Source organism: Entelurus aequoreus, linkage group LG14 (genome assembly GCF_033978785.1).
Source record: "Entelurus aequoreus isolate RoL-2023_Sb linkage group LG14, RoL_Eaeq_v1.1, whole genome shotgun sequence".
NCBI classification, from domain to species: Eukaryota; Metazoa; Chordata; class Actinopteri; order Syngnathiformes; family Syngnathidae; genus Entelurus; species Entelurus aequoreus.
Genome location: NC_084744.1, coordinates 7515259 through 7534586, shown reverse-complemented (window position 1 = coordinate 7534586; position 19328 = coordinate 7515259). Strand labels below are relative to the sequence as shown.

General features: G+C 39.8%; 1 protein-coding gene across 1 annotated transcript in view; it reads right to left on the bottom strand.

The window, feature by feature from the left end:
• LOC133665308 (E3 ubiquitin-protein ligase SH3RF3-like) overlaps positions 1-19328 on the bottom strand; it is a 289756-nt gene that overhangs the window by 69299 nt on the left and 201129 nt on the right. The window contains exon 3 of the mRNA XM_062070567.1: positions 10097-10192. Coding sequence (XP_061926551.1) covers positions 10097-10192 — 96 coding nt within the window. The remainder of the gene's footprint in view (positions 1-10096; positions 10193-19328) is intronic.

Genomic DNA, 19328 nt, shown 5'->3' with positions numbered 1-19328 from the left:
TCCCTTTTCTGTCTACACACTGTGTCTGCTTGTAAGTACTCTGTGTGTGTGCGCTGCCCAACATGCTCCTCTGCTCGTAAAAACAGCTATGTCACGACGTGACGGCGCGCCGTCATGCCCATCCATCTTCTTCCGCTTATCCGAGGTTGGGTCGCGGGGGCAGCAGCCTAAGCAGAGAAGCCCAGACTTCCCTCTCCCCAGCCACTTCGTCCAGCTCTTCCCAGGGGATCCTGAGGCGTTCCCAGGCCAGCCGGGAGACATCGTCTTCCCAACGTGTCCTGGGTTGGCCTCCTACCAGTCGGACATGCCCTAAACACCTCCCCAGGGAGGCGTTCGGGTGGCATCCTGACCAGATGCCCGAACCACCTCATCTGCGGAGGAGCGGTGGCTTTACTTTGAGCTTCTCACCCTATCTCTAAGGGAGAGACCCGCCACCCGGCGGAGGAAACTCATTGTACCCGTGATCTTGTCCTTTCGGTCATAACCCAAAGCTCATGACCATAGGTGAGGATGGGAACGTAGATCGACCGGTAAATTGAGAGCTTTGCCTTCCGGCTCAGCTCCTTCTTCACCACAGCGTCCGCATTACTGAAGATGCCACACCGATCCACCTGTCGATCTCACGATCCACTCTTCCCCCACTCGTGAACAAGACTCCGATAATATCGGCAGTCCGATATTATCGGCCAATAAATGCTTTAAAATGTAATATCGGAAAAGATCGGTATCGGTTTGAAAAAGTACAATGTATGACTATATACGCCGCTGTATATAGTAGTACACGGACGTAGGGAGAAGTACAGAGCGCCAATAAACCTTAAATCACATAATATCTACGGCTTTTCACGCACAGAAGTGAATGCAATGCATACTTGGTCAACAGCCATACAGGTCACACTGAGGGTGGCCGTTTCAACAACTCCAGTAAAAAGCTACGTCTAAATCACTAATCCTGGCCTCCATGGCGAAAGATAAAGTAAGTTTCTTACAAGTAACATTATCACTGGAGGATGAGGAATAGCTCAAAATGCATTACTACACACGGTAGGGGGACACAATAGCTCACCGGTGTCACCCCTAACAAAATATAGTGCTCCTTACTGCATACGTCAGCAGTCTTTTTGTTTACTTACTACTAAAAGACAAGTTGTCTAGTATGTTCACTATTTTATTTAAGCAAGCAACACCTAAACTGTTGATGTTCCATAGAGCAGTGTTTTTCAACCACTGTGCCGCGGTGAGATACAGTCTGGTGTGCCGTGGGAGATTATCTAAATCCACCTATTTGGGTTAAAAATATTTTTTGCACACTAGTAATTATAGTCTGCAAATGATGTGTTGTTGTTGAGTGTCGGTGCTGTCTAGAGCTCAGCAAAGTAACGGTGTAATACTCTTCCATATCAGTAGGTGGCAGCCGGTAGCTAATTGCTTTGTAGATGTCAGAAACAGCGGGAGGCAGTGTGCAGGTAAAAAAAACGTGTCTAATGCTTTTTCGTGCAGGTAAAAAGGTGTCTAATGCTTAAACCAAAAATAAACAAAAGGTGAGTGCCCCTAAGAAAAGGCATTGAAGCTTAGGGAAGGCTATGCAGAACAAAATTAAAACTGAACTGGCTACAAAGTAAACAAAAACAGAACGCTGGACGACAGCAAAGACTTACTGCGGAACAAAGACGGCGTCCACAATGTACATCCGAACATGACGTGACAATCAACAATGTCCCCACAAAGAAGGATAAAAACAACTGAACTGAACTGGCTACAAGGTAAACAAAAACAGAATGCTGGACGACAGCAAAGACTTACTGTGGAGCAAAGACGGCGTCCACAATGTACATCCGAACATGACGTGACAATCGACAATGTCCCACAAAGAAGGATAAAAACAACTGAACTGAACTGGCTACAAGGTAAACAAAAACAGAATGCTGGACGACAGCAAAGACTTACTGTGGAGCAAAGACGGCGTCCACAATGTACATCCGAACATGACGTGACAATCGACAATGTCCCACAAAGAAGGATAAAAACAACTGAACTGAACTGGCTACAAGGTAAACAAAAACAGAATGCTGGACGACAGCAAAGACTTACTGTGGAGCAATGTACATCCGAACATGACGTGACAATCAACAATGTCCCCACAAAGAAGGATAAAAACAACTGAAATATTCTTGATTGCTAAAACAAAGTAGATGCGGGAAATATCGCTCAAAGGAAGACATGAAACTGCTACAGGAAAATACCAAAAAAAAAGGAGCGCAAGACAAGAAGTAAAACACTACACACAGGAAAACAGTATAAAATACAAAATAAGTCAGGGTGTGATGTGACAGGTGGTGACAGTACACCTACTTTGAGACAAGAGCTATAGTGATGCATGCTTGGTTATGCTTTAAAGCAGGGGTCACCAACCTTTTTGAAAGCAAGAGCTACTTCTTGGGTAGTGATTAATGCGAAGGGCTACCAGTTTGATACACACTTAAATAAATGGCCAGAAATAGCCAATTTGCTCAATTTACCTTTAACTCTATGTTATTATTAATAATTAATGATATGTACACTTAATTGAACGGTTTAAAAGAGGAGAAAACACGAAAAAAATGACAATTCAATTTTGAAACATAGTTTATCTTCAATTTCGACTCTTTAAAATTCAAAATTCAACCGAAAAAAAGAAGAGAAAAACTTAAAAAAATAATTTATGGAACATCATTAGTAATTTTTCCTGATTAAGATTAATTTTAGAATTTTGATGACATGTTTTAAATAGGTAAAATCCAATCTACACGTTGTTAGAATATATAACAAATTGGACCAAGCTATATTTCTAACAAAGACAAATCATTATTTCTTCTAGATTTTCCAGAACAAAATTTTTAAAAGAAATTCAAAAGACTTTGAAATAAGATTTAAATTTGATTCTACAGATTTTCTAGATTTGCCAGAATAATTTTTTTGAATTTGAATCATAATAAGTTTGAAGAAATATTTCACAAATATTCTTCGTCGAAAAAACAGAAGCTAAAATGAAGAATTAAATTAAAATGTATTTATTATTCTTTACAATTAAAAAAATAAATGTACTTGAACATTGATTTAAATTGTCAGGAAAGAAGAGGAAGGAATTCAAAAGGTAAACATTTATATGTGTTTAACAATCCTAAAATCATTTTTAAGGTTGTATTTTTTCTCTAAAATTGTCTTTCTGAAAGTTATAAGAAGCAAAGTAAAAAAAATAATGAATTTATTTAAACAAGTGAAGACCAAGTCTTTAAAATATTTTCTTGGATTTTCAAATTCTATTTGAGTTTTGTCTCTCTTAGAATTAAAAATGTCGGGCAAAGCGAGACCAGCTTGCTAGTAAATAAATACAATTTAAAAAATAGAGGCAGCTCACTGGTAAGTGCTGCTATTTGAGCTATTTTTAGAACAGGCCAGCGGGCTACTCATCTGGTCCTTACGGGCTACCTGGTGCCCGCGGGCACCGCGTTGGTGACCCCTGCTTTAAAGTCATATCCAACAATTGCGACAACGACTTTTTACTGTCAACTGAGTCTCGTTTTTTAGTGATTTCTGCTGGTGGTGTGCCTTCGCATTTTTTCCACGCAAAAAATGTGCCTTGGCTCAAAAAAAGGTTGAGAAACACTGGTCTAGTCAATAGAATATAAGTTGAAAAGGATTTTCAAATCATTGTATTCTCTTTTTATTTAGCATTTACACAACTTGACAACTTCACCGCTTTTGGCTTTTCGAAGTCATTTGACAAGGTGGTCGATATACGTGAAGATGCTTCTATTCCACAAGCCTGGAGGCCTGACAATGGCATGACAAGATGAAGTGTTATTACGTCGTTATACACGTGCTGTGTTGGCTCGGATACAAGACGGACGATTGTTTGGCCAGGATGTGCACGTGAGAAGTGGATTCACAAGGTGTGTGATGTTGCCAGGCAGGACACGAGCGGTGTGTTCTAAAAAAAAAAAATGGTTTCCCTTAGCATGAGCTCAAGGGGAGGAGGAGATGAAAAGGGATGCCTTCAGGGGTGTGAGGAGTCAGAAGTGATCGCACCTTCCCTCTTTCTGGCTCTCTTGCAGGAGTACAAGGTGTGGGCGGTGGTAAGTAGGGCGGAAATCATTCCTCTTTTCGCTCTTTGCTTTGTCGTCGAAAGGATCGGGGAGTGATGTTTACGTGACCGCCACGACTCGCCACGCAACCTTTTTTACTAGAGATGTCCGATAATGGCTTTTTTGCCGATATATTCCGATATTGTCCAACTCTTAATTACCGATTCCGATATAAACCGATACCGATATATACAGTGGTGGAATTAACACATTGTGAAGCACGGTACGTCTGACTACTGTAGTCATAATGCTCCGACAATCCATCAAGCGGTGCAACTTCGTAGCTTACCAGAGTCGTACTAAAACATTCTGACAGATTTTTGAGCGCCGTGTGTAATGTCCTATATTCTCTATGGCAGTGTTTTTCAACCTTTTTTGAGCCAAGGCAGATTTTTTGCGTGGAAAAAATGCGAAGGCACACCACCAGCAGAAATCACTAAAAAAACGAAACTCAGTTGACAGTAAAAAGTCGTTGTCGCAATTGTTGGATATGACTTTAAACCCTAACCAAGCATGCATCACTATAGCTCTTGTCTCAAAGTAGGTGTACTGTCACATCACACCCTGACTTATTTTGTATTTTATACTGTTTTCCCGTGTGTAGTGTTTTACTTCTTGTCTTGCGCTCCTTTTTTTGGGGTATTTTCCTGTAGCAGTTTCATGTCTTCCTTTGAGCGATATTTCCCGCATCTACTTTGTTTTAGCAATCAAGAATATTTCAGTTGTGTTTATCCTTCTTTGTGGGGACATTGTTGATTGTCACGTCATGTTCAGATGTACATTGTGGAAGCTGTCTTTGTTCCGCAGTAAGTCTTTGCTGTCGTCCAGCATTCTGTTTTTGTTTACTTTGTAACCAGTTCAGTTTTAATTTCGTTCTGCATAGCCTTCCCTAAGCTTCAATGCCTTTTCTTAGGGGCACTCACCTTTTGTTTGTTTTTGGTTTAAGCATTAAACACCTTTTTACCTGCACGAAAAAGCATTAGACACGTTTTTTTTACCTGCACCCTGCCCCCCGCTGTTTCTGACATCTACAAAGCAATTAGCTACCGGCTGCCACCTACTGATATGGAAGAGTATTACACCGTTACTTTGCTGAGCTCTAGACAGCACCGACACATCATTTGCAGACTATAATTACTGGTGTGCAAAAAATATTTTTAACCCAAATAGGTGGATTTAGATAATCTCCCACGGCACACCAGACTGTATCTCACGCCGCGGCACAGTGGTTGAAAAACACTGGACTAGACTGCATAGACAAGATATTTCACGTTCACACTGAAAAACGTTGTTATTTTTTGCAAATATTAGCTCATTTGGAATCGGATGCCTGCAAGACGTTTCGAAAAAGCTGGCACAAGTGGCAAAAAAGACTCGAGGAATGCGCATCAAACACTTATTTGGAACATCCCACAGGTGAACGGGCTAATTGGGAACAGGTGGGTGCCATGATTGGGTATACAAGTAGATTCCATGAAATGCTCAGTCAGTCACAAACAAGGACGGGGCGAGGGTCACCACTTTGTCAACAAATGCCTGAGCAAATTGTTTAAGAACAACATTTCTCAACCAGCTACTGCAAGGAATTTAGGGATTTCACCATCTACGCTCCTCATCAAAATGTTCAGAGAATCTGGAGAAATCACTGCACGTAAGCGGCAACACCCGTGCCCTTCGATCCCTCAGGCGGTACTGCATCAAAAAGCGACATCGGTGTGTAAAGGATATCACCACATGGGCTCAGGAACACTTCAGAAAACCACTGTCAGTAACTACAGTTGGTCGCTACAGTAGGATATCACCGCATGGGCTCAGGAACACTTCAGAAAACCACTGTCACTAACTACAGTTTATTGCTCCAAGTGCAAGGTAAAACTCTACTATGCAAAGCGAAAGCCATTTATCAACAACACCCAGAGACACACACTTTAAAGACAGTACAAAGGATCGATTTTCCAAACTATAAGGCACTGCTTTTTTCCACGCTTGGAACCCTGCGGCTTATAAAACGGTGCGGCCAATGGATTTTTCTCCGCTACCGGACATGATGTTATGTATTCAACAAATAGTTTTCACATACGCCGGCAGAGACACTGGAACGGTGCGTTACTGTTTGTGGTATGGCGCCGGTTGACAATGCACTTCCTGTTTCTGCTTCAAACCCGATGGAAAGCCATCCATAGCGTTGCTGCTCGAAAGGATTCTTCATTCGTCACTCCAAGCAACGTTTGTAGGTTTTACAATATAACTAAAACAATTCTTACTGACTAAAGTGTCCCATGTGTGATGTCTGTAGGAGTGTTTTCATGCATATTTGTACGTGCTATCGTAATGTAATCAAGTTAGCGCCATTAGCTAATATGCTAATAGGTCTGTGTAAATATTATTAACTTATAATGACATTCTTTTTGTGTTGTGTCAGTTTCACAAATTCCGAAAAATCCCTAAACTAGATTATATGAAGTGTGAATCAGTAGTTTGTCAGATTTTAGACGGCTATAGATTTGGCTGGTCCTCCATGTCCCTAATGAAGTGTCCTGTGGGTGTACAATGTTATCTGTGGGGAGCACAGGTTGGTTTCCTGCACCTTGAGACTGAAGTGTTGCTTCTTCATAATTTCACACTTTAAAGCGTGTGTGTGTGTGTGTGTGTGTGTGTGCGTGTAAGTGTGTGCGTGTATGTTCTTGTATTTTACCCTTCTTGAGACATGAAGAAGGAAAAGTATCTTCCATATGAGGAGGTGTGAACAAGTGATGACATACATCAATAACATTGCATCTAATAGACAATGTCTCATTTGCACCCCTGCTTTTAAAAGTGCTCCCCCTCTGGTCAACATATGAAATAACAAGTGGGTGTAAGAAATTGAAAATGCACCCCCTATGGCCAAAATTTAATTTAAAAAAATAAAAATAAAAAATATGTATATAGAGACATACTGTAATAGGCTGAAGTAAAAAAAAACAAAAAAAAAACAACACAATTAAATTTATGAACTAAAAGCAGGTCTTTTTCTCACCAACTTTTTTTCTTATAAAATTGGGAACAATTTCTCATATTCTTTCTGTTTCTCTAATATTGCAATATTTTCTCGTAAAGTTATTACTTTTTTATGTGAAATGATTACTTTTTAATGCAAAATGGCGACATTTTTCATATAAAATTCTGACTTGCATCGCAATATTGCCCTTTTTTTTTTGTTCTTGTAAAACAGTTTTTGAGTAAAATCATGACATTTGTCATCCTTTTGCCAAGTAAAATTCCGATTATTATTATAATATTGCCAACATTTTAAAGTTTTCTTATCAAATTGTGACTTTTGTCGAGTAAAATTACAACTCTTTTCATAAAATTGTCAACATTTTAAGCTTTTTCTTGTAAAATTGCGACTGTTATTGAGTGAAATTCCAACTTTTATCATAATATCGCACAAATGTTCAGTTTTTCTTGTCAAATTTTGACTTGCTTTGAGTAAAGTTACGACTTTTATAAAAATACTGCCAAAATTCAAAGTTTTTCTTGCGAAATTGTGACCTTTTTCTTGTGAAACTCCAACTCATTTTTCACAGCACGCTTTTTTATATTTGCATAGTATGTATATATTATTAATGTTGTAAATACTAATCTTTATATATCTAGAAAGGGGGGTTCTCAAAAGGTAGGCATTTTTCGGAGGTCTCAAGAAGGTATAAAATACAAGAATGTCTGTGTGTGTGTGTGTGTTCTTGTATTTTACCCTTCTTGAGACATGAAGAAGAAAAAGTATCTTCCATATGAGGAGGTGTGAAGAAGTGATGACATAAATCATGGTCCCAATAACATTGCATCTAATAGAGAATGTCTCATTTGCACCCCCTGGTGGTGACATCTATCAAAATGAGGGTGGTCCCAAAAAGGAGGGATTTTTCTAATTGACTGTGTGTCGCTTTTAAAAGTGCTCCCCCTCTGGTCAACATATGAAATAACAAGTGTGTGTAAGAAATTGAGATGTGCCCCCTTTGGCCAAAATTAATTACAAAAAAAATAAAAATATGTATATAGAGACATACTGTAATAACTTCAAGTAAATAATGATTAAAAAACTATTACAAACAAAAAATTAAAAAAATAACTAAAAGCACTCTTTTTCTCACAATGTGTCGACTTTTTTCTTATAAAATTGGTAACAATTTCTCATATTCTTTCTGTAATATTGCAATATTTTATGCAAAATTATCACTTTATGTAAAATTACTTTTTAATGCAAAATGGTGCAATTTGTCATATAAAATTCCGACTAGTATCACAATATTGCCAATTTTTTTGTTGTTCTTGTAAAATAGTGAATTTTTTTGAGTAAAATTATGACTTTTGTCACAATTTTGCCAAGTAAAAATTCAGATTCTTATAATATTGCCAAAAAGTAAACGCTTTCTTATAAAATTGCGACTTGTGGCGAGTAAAATTACGACTCTTTTCATAAAACTGCCAAAATGTTAAGCTTTTCTTGTAAAATTTTGTAAAATTGCAACTTTTATCATAATATTGCACAGCTGTTTAGTTTTTCTTGTAAAATCTTGACTTGCGTTGAGTAAAGTTACGACTTTTATTATAATACTGCCAAAATTCTAAGTTTTTCTTGTGAAATTGTGACCTTTTTCTTGTGAAATTCCAACTCTTTTTTCATAACAAGCTGTTTTATATTTTCATATTATGTATATATTATTAATGTTGTAAATACACATCTTTATATATCTAGAAAGGGTGGTCCTAAAGAGAGAGGTATTTTTCAGAGGTCTCAAGAAGGTAACAAATACAAGAATGTGTGTGTGTGTGTGTGTGTGTGTGTGTGTGTGTGTGTGTGTTCTTGTATTTCTACCCTGCTTGAGATATGAAGAAGGAAAAGTATCTTCCATATGAAGAGGTGTGAACAAGTGATGACATAAATCATGGTCCCAATAATAGAGAATGTCTCATTTGCACCCCCTGCTGGTGACATCTATCAAAATGAGGGTGGTCTCAAAAAGGAGGGATTTTTCTAATTGACTGTGTGTCGCTTTTAAAAGTGCTCCCCCTCTGGTCAACATATGAAATAACAAGTGTGTGTAAGAAATTGAGATGTGCCCCTTTGGCCAAAATTAATAAAACAAAATAAATAAATATGTATATAGAGACATACTGTAATAACTTGAAGTAAATAATGAAGATTAAAAAACTATTACAAACAAAAAATAATTTTTTTAAAAAATGAAGTAAAAGCAGTCTTTTTCTCACAATGTGTCGACTTTTTTCTTATAAAATTGGGAACAATTTCTCATATTCTTTCTGTGATATTGCAATATTTTATGTAAAATATTTACATTATGTAAAATTACTTTTTAATGGAAAAATGGTGACATTTGTCGTATAAATTCTGACTTTTATCAAAAAAATGCAAATTTTTTTGTTCTTCTAAAATAGTGACATTTTTTTGAGTAAAATGATGACTTTTGTCACAATTTTGCCAAGTAAAAATTCAGATTCTTATAATATTGCCAAAATGTTAAAGCTTTCTCATAAAATTGCGACTTTTGTCGAGTAAAATTACGACTCTTTTCATAAAACTACCAAAATGTTAAGCTGTTCTTGTAAAATTTTGTAAAATTACAACTTTTATCATTATATTGCACAGCTGTTTAGTTTTTCTTGCAAAATCTTGACTTGCGTCGAGTAAAATGACGACTTTTATTATAATACTGCCAAAATTCTAGGTTTTTCTTGTGAAATTGTGACCTTTTTCTTGTGAAATTCCAACTCATTTTTCACAACAAGCTTTTTTATATTTGCATAGTATGTATATATTATTAATGTTGTAAATACAAATCTTTATATATCTAGAAAGGGTGGTCTTAAAGAGAGGTATTTTTCGGAGGTCTCAAGAAGGTAAGAAATACAAGAATGTGTGTGTGTGGTTGTGTGTGTGTGTGTGTGTGTGTGTGACGTCTTGAATTTACCTCCACGTAGAGAATGGGGAAGATACCAATCTTGTCTCCCAGCATGCCTTCTGCCCAGTTTTCATCCACTCGTCTGATTACTGTCAGCACTTCATCCTGGAAAACACACAAACACAAAACATAAACACACAACTTCTAACATGATATTGTCATTATTTCCAATACCTTAAAGGGGATCTGCACTTTCAGGGGAATTTTGCCCCCAAAATCCCAAGAAAACAACACATATGTTAAATTTTTGATGCATTCTAAATCGTAAATACACTTTAGCAAAAGTCAGCTAACAATAGATTTCAGGTATTTGATGTGGAGATTTTAAATGACAAAAAAGCGAGAGGTGGGAAATGCTCTGGAAGCACAAGGAGGCTAAAAAGGTAATAAACGCAATGCCGGAACAAAGAACAAACTTAACTGCGCGAGACGTGCGGCAGGAAAAGCGTCCACAGGAAGTGCGTCCGTACGAGCTCGACTTAAATAGTGCTAATTACCAACAGAAAACAGGTGAGGGGACATGCGCTCAAAAGGCGGGCGTAAAAAAGCTGCAGCCGGGAAGGAGAAAACAGGAAGTGAAAACCACACAATAAGAGCGCAAGACAGTGACTAAAACTACACACAGAAAAATAACAAAAAACTCAGGACAAGGCTTGATGTGATACAATTAATAATGATGTCATTGCACCCATGAAAACAAACAATACCCCTGTGGAGGGAGGTGTGGCCAGCACGCTTTCAGGAGCAAAAGTCACCGCCGCTGTCTATGGTGCTGAGGAAGAGCACCATCGGATAGGGTCGTGGCATGTGCTGACGGCGAGACACAGCTGGCAGGTGATTAGATTTCACAGGTGGTACGTGTTAATCTACAAACCCCGTTTCCATATGAGTTGGGAAATTGTGTTGGATGTAAATATAAACGGAATACAATGATTTGCAAATCCTTTTCAAGCCATATTCAGTTGAATATGCTACAAAGACAACATATTTGATGTTCAAACTGACAAACTTTTTTTTTTTTGCAAAAAATCATTAACTTTAGAATTTGATGCCAGCAACACGTGACAAAGAAGTTGGGAAAGGTGGCAATAAATACTGATAAAGTTGAGGAATGCTCATCAAACACTTATTTGGAACATCCCACAGGTGAACGGGCTAATTGGGAACAGGTGGGTGCCATGATTGGGTATAAAAGTAGATTCCATGAAATGCTCAGTCATTCACAAACAAGGATGGGGCGAGGGTCACCACTTTGTCGACAAATGCCTGAGCAAATTGTTGAACAGTTTAAGAACGACATTTCTCAACCAGCTATTGCAAGGAATTTAGGGATTTCACCATCTAAGCTCCGTAATATCATCAAAGGGTTCATGGAATCTGGAGAAATCACTGCACGTAAGCAGCTAAGCCCATGACCTTCCATCTCTCAAATCAAAAAGTGACATCAGTGTGTAAAGGATATCACCACATGGGCTCAGGAACACTTCAGAAACCCACTGTCAGTAACTACAGTTGGTCGCTACATCTGTGAGTGCAAGTTAAAACTCTCTTATGCAAGGCGAAAACTGTACCAAAGAGGAAAAGAACCACCCGGATTGTTCTAGGCGCAAAGTGTAAAAGGCAGCATGTGTGATGGTATGGGGGTGTATTAGTGGCCAAGACATGGGTAACTTACACATCTGTGAAGGCACCATTAATGCTGAAAGGTACATACAGCTTTTGGAGTAACATATGTTGCCATTCAAGCAAGGTTACCATGGACGCCCCTGCTTATTTCAGCAAGACAATGCCAAGCCACGTGTTACATCAACGTGGCTTCATAGTAAAAGAGTGCGGGTACTAGACTGGCCTGCCTGTAGTCCAGACCTGTCTCCCATTGAAAATGTGTGAAGCCTAAAATAGCAGAAGGGAGACCCCCGGACTGTTGAACAACTTAAGCTGTACATCAAGCAAGAATGGGAAAGAATTCCACCTGAGAAGCTTCAAAAATGTGTCTCCTCAGTTCCCAAACCTTTACTGAGTGTTGTTAAAAGGAAAGGCCATGTAACACAGTGGTGAACATGCCCTTTCCCAACTACTTTGTCACGTGTTGCAGCCATGAAATTCTAAGTTAATTATTATTTGCAAAAAAAAAATAAAGTTTATGAGTTTGAACATCAAATATGTTGTCTTTGTAGCGCATTCAACTGAATATGGCTTGAAAAGGATTTGCAAATCATTGTATTCCGTTTATATTTACATCTAACACAATTTCCCAACTCATATGGAAACAGGGTTTGTAATCATCTGTTGTCTTTAACAGTGAGCGGCCGAGTGCAGGAGGAGGAGGAGTATTGGGAGAGACTGAAAAGTCTAGAACGAACGTTAGTCTGATGAGCTGTGGAAAAAAAACTATTAAACCTTTGTCAACTCTGCACACCCGGCGTATGTGTCAGTGGGACTGCGAGCACGCCACTTGTACAACTCCATTTACTTATGAACTGAATATTAACCCATTATTAGTGATATTGTTATTACGAGCGCTTACGTAGACCAACTATTTCTAGCGGCGACGAGATCGCGAACAAATAAATCAATGGATCGGAAAATAAAGTGTGGAAATATGCGAATGTTTCCGCAACTTGCTCACAGTTACATATTTCTAAGCAAAATATATAACACAAACACAAGTTTATGTTACCAACACGTTTGTTGTTTATGTTTTTTGCAATTAGCGTATTTTTCGGACCATAGGGCGCACCGGATTATAAGGCGCACTGCCGATGGGCGGGTCTAGTCAGGTCTTTTTTCATATATAAGGCGCACCGGATTATAAGGCGCATTAAAGGGGTCATATTATGATTTATTTCTAAATGTAAAACCCTATCAGTGGTCTACACAACATGTAATGGTGGTACTTTGGTCAAAATGTTGCAAAGATGATGTTTTACACATCATCTTCAAGTCGCTTTCTGACAGTCGCTTCAGGGTGCGCCGTTTTGTGGGCGCTCTTATTTACGTGCCTCCACTTTGACAGCGTCTTCTCCCCGTCATCTTTGTTGTAGCGGTGTAGCGTGCAAGGACGGGTGTCAGAATAATTGTATCTAAGTCATCACAAAACTTTGTGTTTCAATGAGTTCCCGGACAAAAGCTGTCTTTGATCTTACCAATCAAAAGGCTTGGAAAACTCCACTGTGTAGGATGGGAAGCGACATGAAGGTGTCGGTTTCTTTGATGTATTGTAATCCACAGGAAGATTTTGTCTTGACCCGAGATCTACAAAGCGGAGAGGAAGCAGGACCTGACCCCCGTCAAGGCACCGTTTCTTTGAACTGTTTTGTAACCAAAGGCGACGGCTGTTTACGACCCCCTTCCCTTAGAAATAGCTGTTGCCATGTAATCAGGGAAAGTCCAAATAAAAGAGGAGGCATACAATCTTTCGTCAGAGCGTGGTGGGAGACTGTGCAAAGATTACAGCCCAGACGTTTCTCCTCAATTGAGCTAAATTGAATTCTGTCTCTGTTTAATTCCTTGCTTCTCTGTCTGTTTAATAGATGTCATCAGTGTTTGAACCTGACAACGGGAGTGGAAGAAGTGTCAAAAGATGGCGCTAACTGTTTTAATGACATTCAGACTTTACTTCAATCAATAACGAAGCAGCATCTCCTCATCCGTAAACAACCACGAGGCCGGAAATGTGTCCCGTGAAAAAACGTCCGACCCAAACTCTCTAATAACTAAAGTTCCTTGGGTGAATAATGTAAACTCACTACACCGGTATGTTTTAGTGCCTTCATGGCAGGTTTACTGACATATATAAGTAAGAACTTTACACTACTTTATATTAGAAATGGCAATGTCACATAACAAGAAGATAGAGAAAACTGTTTTGTAACCAAAGGCGACGGCTGTTTACGACCCCCTTCCCTTAGAAACAGCTGTTGCCATGTAATCAGGGAAAGTCCAAATAAAAGAGGAGGCGTACAATCTTTCGTCAGAGCGTGGTGGGAGACTGTGCAAAGATTACAGCCCAGACGTTTCTCCTCAATTGAGCTAAATTGAATTATGTCTCTGTTTAATTCCTTGCTTCTCTGTCTTGTTTAATAGATGTCATCAGTGTTTGAACCTGACAACGGGAGTGGAAGAAGTGTCAAAAGATGGCGCTAACTGTTTCAATGACATTCAGACTTTACTTCAATCAATAACGGAGCAGCATCTCCTCATCCGTAAACAACAACAAGGCCGGAAATGTGTCCCGTGAAAAAACGTCCGACCCAAACTCTCTAATAACTAAAGTTCCTTGGGTGAATAATGTAAACTCACTATACCGGTATGTTTTAGTGCCTTCATGGCAGGTTTACTGACATATATAAGTAAGAACTTTACACTACTTTATATTAGAAATGGCAATGTCACATAACAAGAAGATAGAGAAAACTGTTTTGTAACCAAAGGCGACGGCTGTTTACGACCCCCTTCCCTTAGAAACAGCTGTTGCCATGTAATCAGGGAAAGTCCAAATAAAAGAGGAGGCGTACAATCTTTCGTCAGAGCGTGGTGGGAGACTGTGCAAAGATTACAGCCCAGACGTTTCTCCTCAATTGAGCTAAATTGAATTATGTCTCTGTTTAATTCCTTGCTTCTCTGTCTTGTTTAATAGATGTCATCAGTGTTTGAACCTGACAACGGGAGTGGAAGAAGTGTCAAAAGATGGCGCTAACTGTTTTAATGACATTCAGACTTTACTTCAATCAATAACGAAGCAGCATCTCCTCATCCGGAAACAACAACAAGGCCGGAAATGTGTCCCGTGAAAAACCGTCCGACCCAAACTCTCTAATAACTAAAGTTCCTTGGGTGAATAATGTAAACTCACTACACCGGTATGTTTTAGTGCCTTCATGGCAGGTTTACTGACATATATAAGTAAGAACTTTACACTACTTTATATTAGAAATGGCAATGTCACATAACAAGAAGATAGAGAAAACTGTTTTGTAACCAAAGGCGACGGCTGTTTACGACCCCCTTCCTTTAGAAACAGCTGTTGCCATGTAATCAGGGAAAGTCCAAATAAAAGAGGAGGCGTACAATCTTTCGTCAGAGCGTGGTGGGAGACTGTGCAAAGATTACAGCCCAGACGTTTCTCCTCAATTGAGCTAAACAGCTGTTGCCATGTAATCAGGGAAAGTCCAAATAAAAGAGGAGGCGTACAATCTTTCGTCAGAGCGTGGTGGGAGACTGTGCAAAGATTACAGCCCAGACGTTTCTCCTCAATTGAGCTAAATTGAATTATGTCTCTGTTTAATTCCTTGCTTCTCTGTCTTGTTTAATAGATGTCATCAGTGTTTGAACCTGACAACGGGAGTGGAAGAAGTGTCAAAAGATGGCGCTAACTGTTTTAATGACATTCAGACTTTACTTCAATCAATAACGGAGCAGCATCTCCTCATCCGGAAACAACAACAAGGCCGGAAATGTGTCCCGTGAAAAAACGTCCGACCCAAACTCTCTAATAACTAAAGTTCCTTGGGTGAATAATGTAAACTCACTACACCGGTATGTTTTAGTGCCTTCATGGCAGGTTTACTGACATATATAAGTAAGAACTTTACACTACTTTATATTAGAAATGGCAATGTCACATAACAAGAAGATAGAGAAAAAGAAGAAGCTTATCGACTACAAAGGCGGATGTGCGCACATTTTCAGTACTAATGCAGATCCCAAATACAGATCAGCAGGTACCAGAAGCTAAGAAAAGTTGGTTTTGCATATTATTGCGAAACAAAACGCCAGATAATGTGTCTGCTAATAAGTGCTATTGCATCCACACATGACACTCCAGACCATACATTTTTGCTAGACTTGTTTTAAGGCAACGAACGCAATTTCGGAAGAAGTGTTTTCAATGCGCTATAATCCGATAGACTTTGGTCATAATTCGCCCGTCTCAATCGGAATGAAACGCGTGTGATCGGGTCAGAATATTCCGCATGATGTGTTTACATTAAGTATTTTTACTCCAGTTAGGCTTTTAATCTGATTAAATGAGTCCATGTGCACATAGCTAGTGTTTTGGCTGCATATATAGAGTATAACACTTCAACCACATTGGGAAGTTAGCGCCCTCTAGGCATCGGTGTCAAATTTGCCAACAGCCCCTTGAGTGAAGAATAAATAGCATTTTTCAAACTCAAAGATTGTGTCATTTTACTAGATCATGAAGTGAATGAATGAACTCATATTATGTTCTACATGTGGTGAATGTTTATATTCACCTTGGAGAAAGCAAACCACCGAGTTTAATTAGATAGTGGTATCTCAGTTTGAGCACATAAATAGATAAGGTTCCTTAGTTTGATATTCACAGGTGGATTGGATCACTTCTCGTAGGAAAAGTGGCTCTAATGGTAAATGGTAAATGGGTTATACTTGTAGAGCGCTTTTCTACCTTCAAGGTACTCTAAGACACTATTTCCACATTCACCCATTCTGCCATGCAAGGCCCTAACCACGACCCATCAGGAGCAAGGGTGAAGTGTCTTGCTCAAGGACACAACGGACGTGACTAGGTTGGTAGAAGGTGGGGATTGAACCAGGAACCCTCAGGTTGCTGGCACGGCCACTCTCCCAACCGCGCCACGCCGTCCCGTCCGTAGCAAGTGACTGTGCAGAAAGTCTTTGCATTATGCCAGGGGTCGGCAACCTTTACCACTCAAAGAGCCATTTTGGCAAGTTTCACAAATTAAAGAAAATAATGGGAGCCACAAAAAAATTTAAATTTAAAATGAAAAACACCGCATACAAAGCTTAAATTGCTTTGTGCTATGTTAACCAGGGGTCTCAGACACACGCACCGGCATGCACCTTAATATGGAAATTTGATGTTAGTGCGGCCCGCGAGTTTTGAATGAATAGCGCTTGATAGCGTCATACTTGCCAACCCCCTCATTATTTCCGGGAGACTCCCGAATATCAGGGCGTGATGGCACTGCTTTTGGCGCCCTCTTCAGTCTGCCCAAACAGCGTACCTGCTCGACCACATGTAGAATGCAGCTTCAGCTTGCTCACGTAAGTGACAGCAAGGCGTACTACTTCAACAGCCACACAGCTTACACTGACGGTAGCCGTACAAAAACAACTTTAACACTGTTACGTTACAAATATGCGCCACACTTTGAACCCACACCAAAAAAGAATGACAAACACATTTCTGGAGAACATCTGCACTGTAACACAACATAAACACAACACAACAAATACCCAGAATCCCATGCAGCCCTAACTCTTCCGCTCAACCGACGCACGGAGGGGGGGAGGGTTGATGTGTGGGGGGGTTTGGTGGTAGCGGGGTGTATAATCTAGACCGGAAGAGTTAGGGCTGCATGGGATTCTAGGTATTGGTTGTGTTGTGTTTATGTTGTGTTACGGTGCAGATGTTCTCCAGAAATGTGTTTTTCATTCTTTTTTGGTATGGGTTCACAGTGTGGCGCATATTTGTAACAGTGTTAAAATTGTTTTATACGGCTACCGTCAGTGTAAGCTGTGTGGCTGATGAGTAAGTCTCCTACGTGTGCAAGTAAAAGCTACATACAACATGTGGCCGGGCTGGCACGCTGTTTGTAAATGCTATAGAGGACAATTACTGCAGTGCATTTAGGGCACGCCCTTAATTTAGTAATTAGAGTGAAAATAGGATTATAATTGCCCTTGGAGTTTTCTAAGAGAGGCACTGAGATCCACAAGTCTCCTGGGAAAATCGGGGGGTCGGCAAGTATGCAGCTGAGCCGCATCAGAGTGGTCAAAGAGCCGCATGCGGCTCCGGAGCCGCGGGTTGCCGACCCCTGCACTATGCTGTCCGTTTACGTGGCCTAGGTGGCTGAGTTGCTGTTGTTCCCAAACTCTTCCATTTTCTTATAACAAAGCCGACGGTTGTGGCGCGGACTCCGGAATGCAAAAGTGATAACCAAGACTACCTGTCTAGCTCAACGCCAACATTTGAGTTATGACTTAAAGAAATTGTTTTCCAGACACTTACACACGAACATCTCCTTTTATGGTCAGGATGCGCTCTCCTGACTTAGCACACACACCCAGAGACAGAAAGGAGGAATATAAGTTAGGGAGCTAACTCGCAACAGGCCTAGTAAACACGTACGACAGGCTAATCGCACCACTAGTTATGCGAACATAGTTGTACACGTTGGCTCCAATGACACTAGGATGAGACAGTCAGAGATTACAAAGAGAAACATAGCAAGGACTTGTGATCTCGCTAGAAAGATGTCCAAGCATCGAGTAATTGTCTCTGGCCCCCTGCCTGCGAGAGGCAATGATGAGAGATATACTGTAGAAGAGTTAGTCTCGCTTAACAAGTGGCTGGCTAGCCTCTGTAGACAACAGGGACTAACGTTTATTGATAATTGGCCCTCTTTCTGGGGCAAACCAGGCTTGCTGATGAGAGACGACCTTCACCCTAACCAGGAAGGCGCCATCATCCTGACTAGGAGCATAGATTTCTGTTTGAGTCACACTTGACTAACTACACTAGAGCAAGCCCGGTCACAGGCAATTACAGAGTCTGCTAGTCCGGGTGAGGAGTCAGTTAAGCTAGAACTAGCCAGCGCCAGGCTGGATAATCCCTGCACACATAGCAATTCTCTTAGAATAATACACAACTCACATAATGTTTTTTCTGTTGTGACTGTGTCAGAGGTACACTGTAAAAAATTACTGTAAAAATACAAAAACAAATTACAGTTATATACTGTTCTTCTTAAATACAGTTAAGTACTGTACATTTTGTTGCATTTTACAAAAAATATCGACCAACAGTAAGCTACTGCACAACCTACAGTATAATACAGTATTTTTCAGACTTGTTTCTTGGGTCCGCCCACAATTCGATCTGCTGCTCTCACGAATAACACGTACCCAGGTGGAAGAAAAAGTAGTTCCCACTAAACCGTGTCACTTATACAATATTTAAATAATACTTCCCATTGTGTTGCTATTAATGATATTTTACCTCAAAACATGTACTATCAAAGTATCGACATTTTGATTTGAAAATCAATTTTAGAGCATAAAGATCTGGCACTCCTTTTATCAATATTCACGTATCATTCCGCACATCATAACTCTGAAGTTGTCAAGTACCGATGGATGGACGAGCGATAACCTCCAGCTATACAATCACCTAAATCCATTCTACTGGTGTGTTTTTGATAACAAGGTAAGAGTCACTTGTAACTTGATG